Source organism: Crocuta crocuta, unplaced genomic scaffold, assembly GCF_008692635.1.
Source record: "Crocuta crocuta isolate KB4526 unplaced genomic scaffold, BGI_CrCroc_1.0 scaffold130, whole genome shotgun sequence".
NCBI lineage: Eukaryota > Metazoa > Chordata > Mammalia > Carnivora > Hyaenidae > Crocuta > Crocuta crocuta.
The window spans coordinates 8,940,525-8,942,248 of record NW_027527920.1 but is presented as its reverse complement, the minus strand read 5'-3'; the positions used below and the strand labels follow the sequence as shown (position 1 = coordinate 8,942,248).

Sequence of the window (1,724 nt, the reverse complement as noted above, 5' to 3'; positions counted from 1 at the left end):
AGGCCGTGGAGTGCGCCGCCTTCCTGCAGGCGCCGGCGCTGGCGCGCTTCCTGGAGCACAGCCTCACGTCGGACAACTGCGCGCTGCTGTGCGACGCGGCCGCCGTCTTCGGCCTGCTCGACGTGTTCCGCAGCGCCGCGCTCTTCATCCGCGACGGCGCGCGCGAACTGGCGGCCGAGCTGGCGCTGCCCGAGGCCCGCGCCTANCACGCCGGCGCCCGGCTTCCTGGAGGACGCGTCGCGCACGCTGTGCTACCTGGACGAGGAGGCGGATGCGTGGCGCACGCTGGCCGCGCTGCCCCTGGAGGCCAGCACGCTGCTGGCGGGCGTGGCCACGCTGGGCAACAAGTTGTATATCGTGGGTGGCGTGAGGGGCGCCAGCAAGGAGGTGGTGGAGCTGGGCTTCTGCTACGATCCGGACAGCGGCACGTGGGGCGAATTCCCCAGCCCGCACCAGCCGCGCTACGACACGGCGCTGGCCGGCTTCGATGGCCGCCTCTACGCCATAGGCGGCGAGTTCCAGAGGATGCCCATGAGCTCTGTGGAACGCTACGACCCGGCTGCAGGCTGCTGGAGCTTCGTAGCCGATCTGCCGCAGCCGGCTGCGGGCGTCCCCTGCGCCCAGGCGTGTGGCCGCCTCTTCGTGTGTCTGTGGCGGCCAGCTGACACCACGGCGGTGGTGGAGTACACTGTGCGGGCCGACACGTGGCTGCAGGTGGCCGAGCTGCGGCGCCCGCAGAGCTACGGCCACTGCATGGTGGCCCACCGTGACAGTCTCTACGTGGTGCGCAACGGACCTTCTGACGACTTCCTACACTGCGCCATCGACTGCTTCAACCTGGCCACGGGCCAGTGGACAGCGCTGCCCGGCCAGTTTGTCAACAGCAAGGGAGCGCTCTTCACCGCTGTGGTGCGCGGCGACACAGTCTATACGGTCAACCGCATGTTTACGCTGCTCTATGCCATTGAGGGTGGCACCTGGAGATTGCTCAGGGAGAAGACCGGTTTCCCAAGGCCTGGCTCCTTGCAGACCTTCCTTCTTAGGTTGCCGCCCGGCACCCCGGGGCCTGTGGCCTCAACGACACCAGAACTGTGACCTGGGCTGGTCTTAGGAGGGGTATCTCGGAGTCTTCGCTGAACCTGGGCAGAGTCTATAAGGCTGGCCTTTGGAATTGCGTGGAACTTCTGTTCGGTTGAGACATCCAGGTCTTTGGCCTTCTGGTGACAAGAACATGTCCAAGAAATTCAAAGAGTAACAGCAACACCAGGGTCTGAACCTTCAGATTACTTGGGCTCTGCTGAGAGATGGTGGGTCACATTGCCAGTGAGGGGTAGAATTTCAGTAATGCAGGCTTGTATGTGAATGGGCCAATAATTGAGAACGGCTAGGAGTGAGTTAAGTGATGTTAAACTGCCAGTCAGTAGGCAAGAATTAGGCACCTATTGTGTGCCCAGTACAGTGTTAGGCCTAATGTAGTTGTAGTTGCCAGAGGGGTCCGCAAAGCCTAGAGTCTAATCCAAGACAACAAAAGGTTTACACACACTTGTCTTGATCCACTGAGGGCTAAAGGCAACAGGCAAAACAAAAACCCCACAGAGGAATAAAACAAAGGATTGAAGAAATCCCCGCAAAGGGAAAAAAGGGAGAGGAAAGATATGTAACTGCAGGAAGGAGGATTGTATACAAAGTATATGGAGAAGAGAGGCAGGATAATTAGCTGCTGC

The 1,724-nt window shown here is 60.5% G+C and overlaps 1 protein-coding gene across 1 annotated transcript in view; it reads left to right on the top strand.

Moving 5' to 3' along the window:
• KBTBD13 (kelch repeat and BTB domain containing 13) overlaps positions 1-1,108 on the top strand; it is a 1,473-nt gene extending 365 nt beyond the window's left edge. Inside the window, 2 exon segments of the mRNA XM_077748686.1 lie at positions 1-202; positions 204-1,108. The exon segment at positions 1-202 is cut by the window's left edge and continues 365 nt beyond it. Of these exon segments, the coding sequence (XP_077604812.1) occupies positions 1-202; positions 204-1,095 (1,094 nt within the window). The 3' untranslated portion in view covers positions 1,096-1,108.
• Positions 1,109-1,724: the final 616 nt, after the last annotated feature.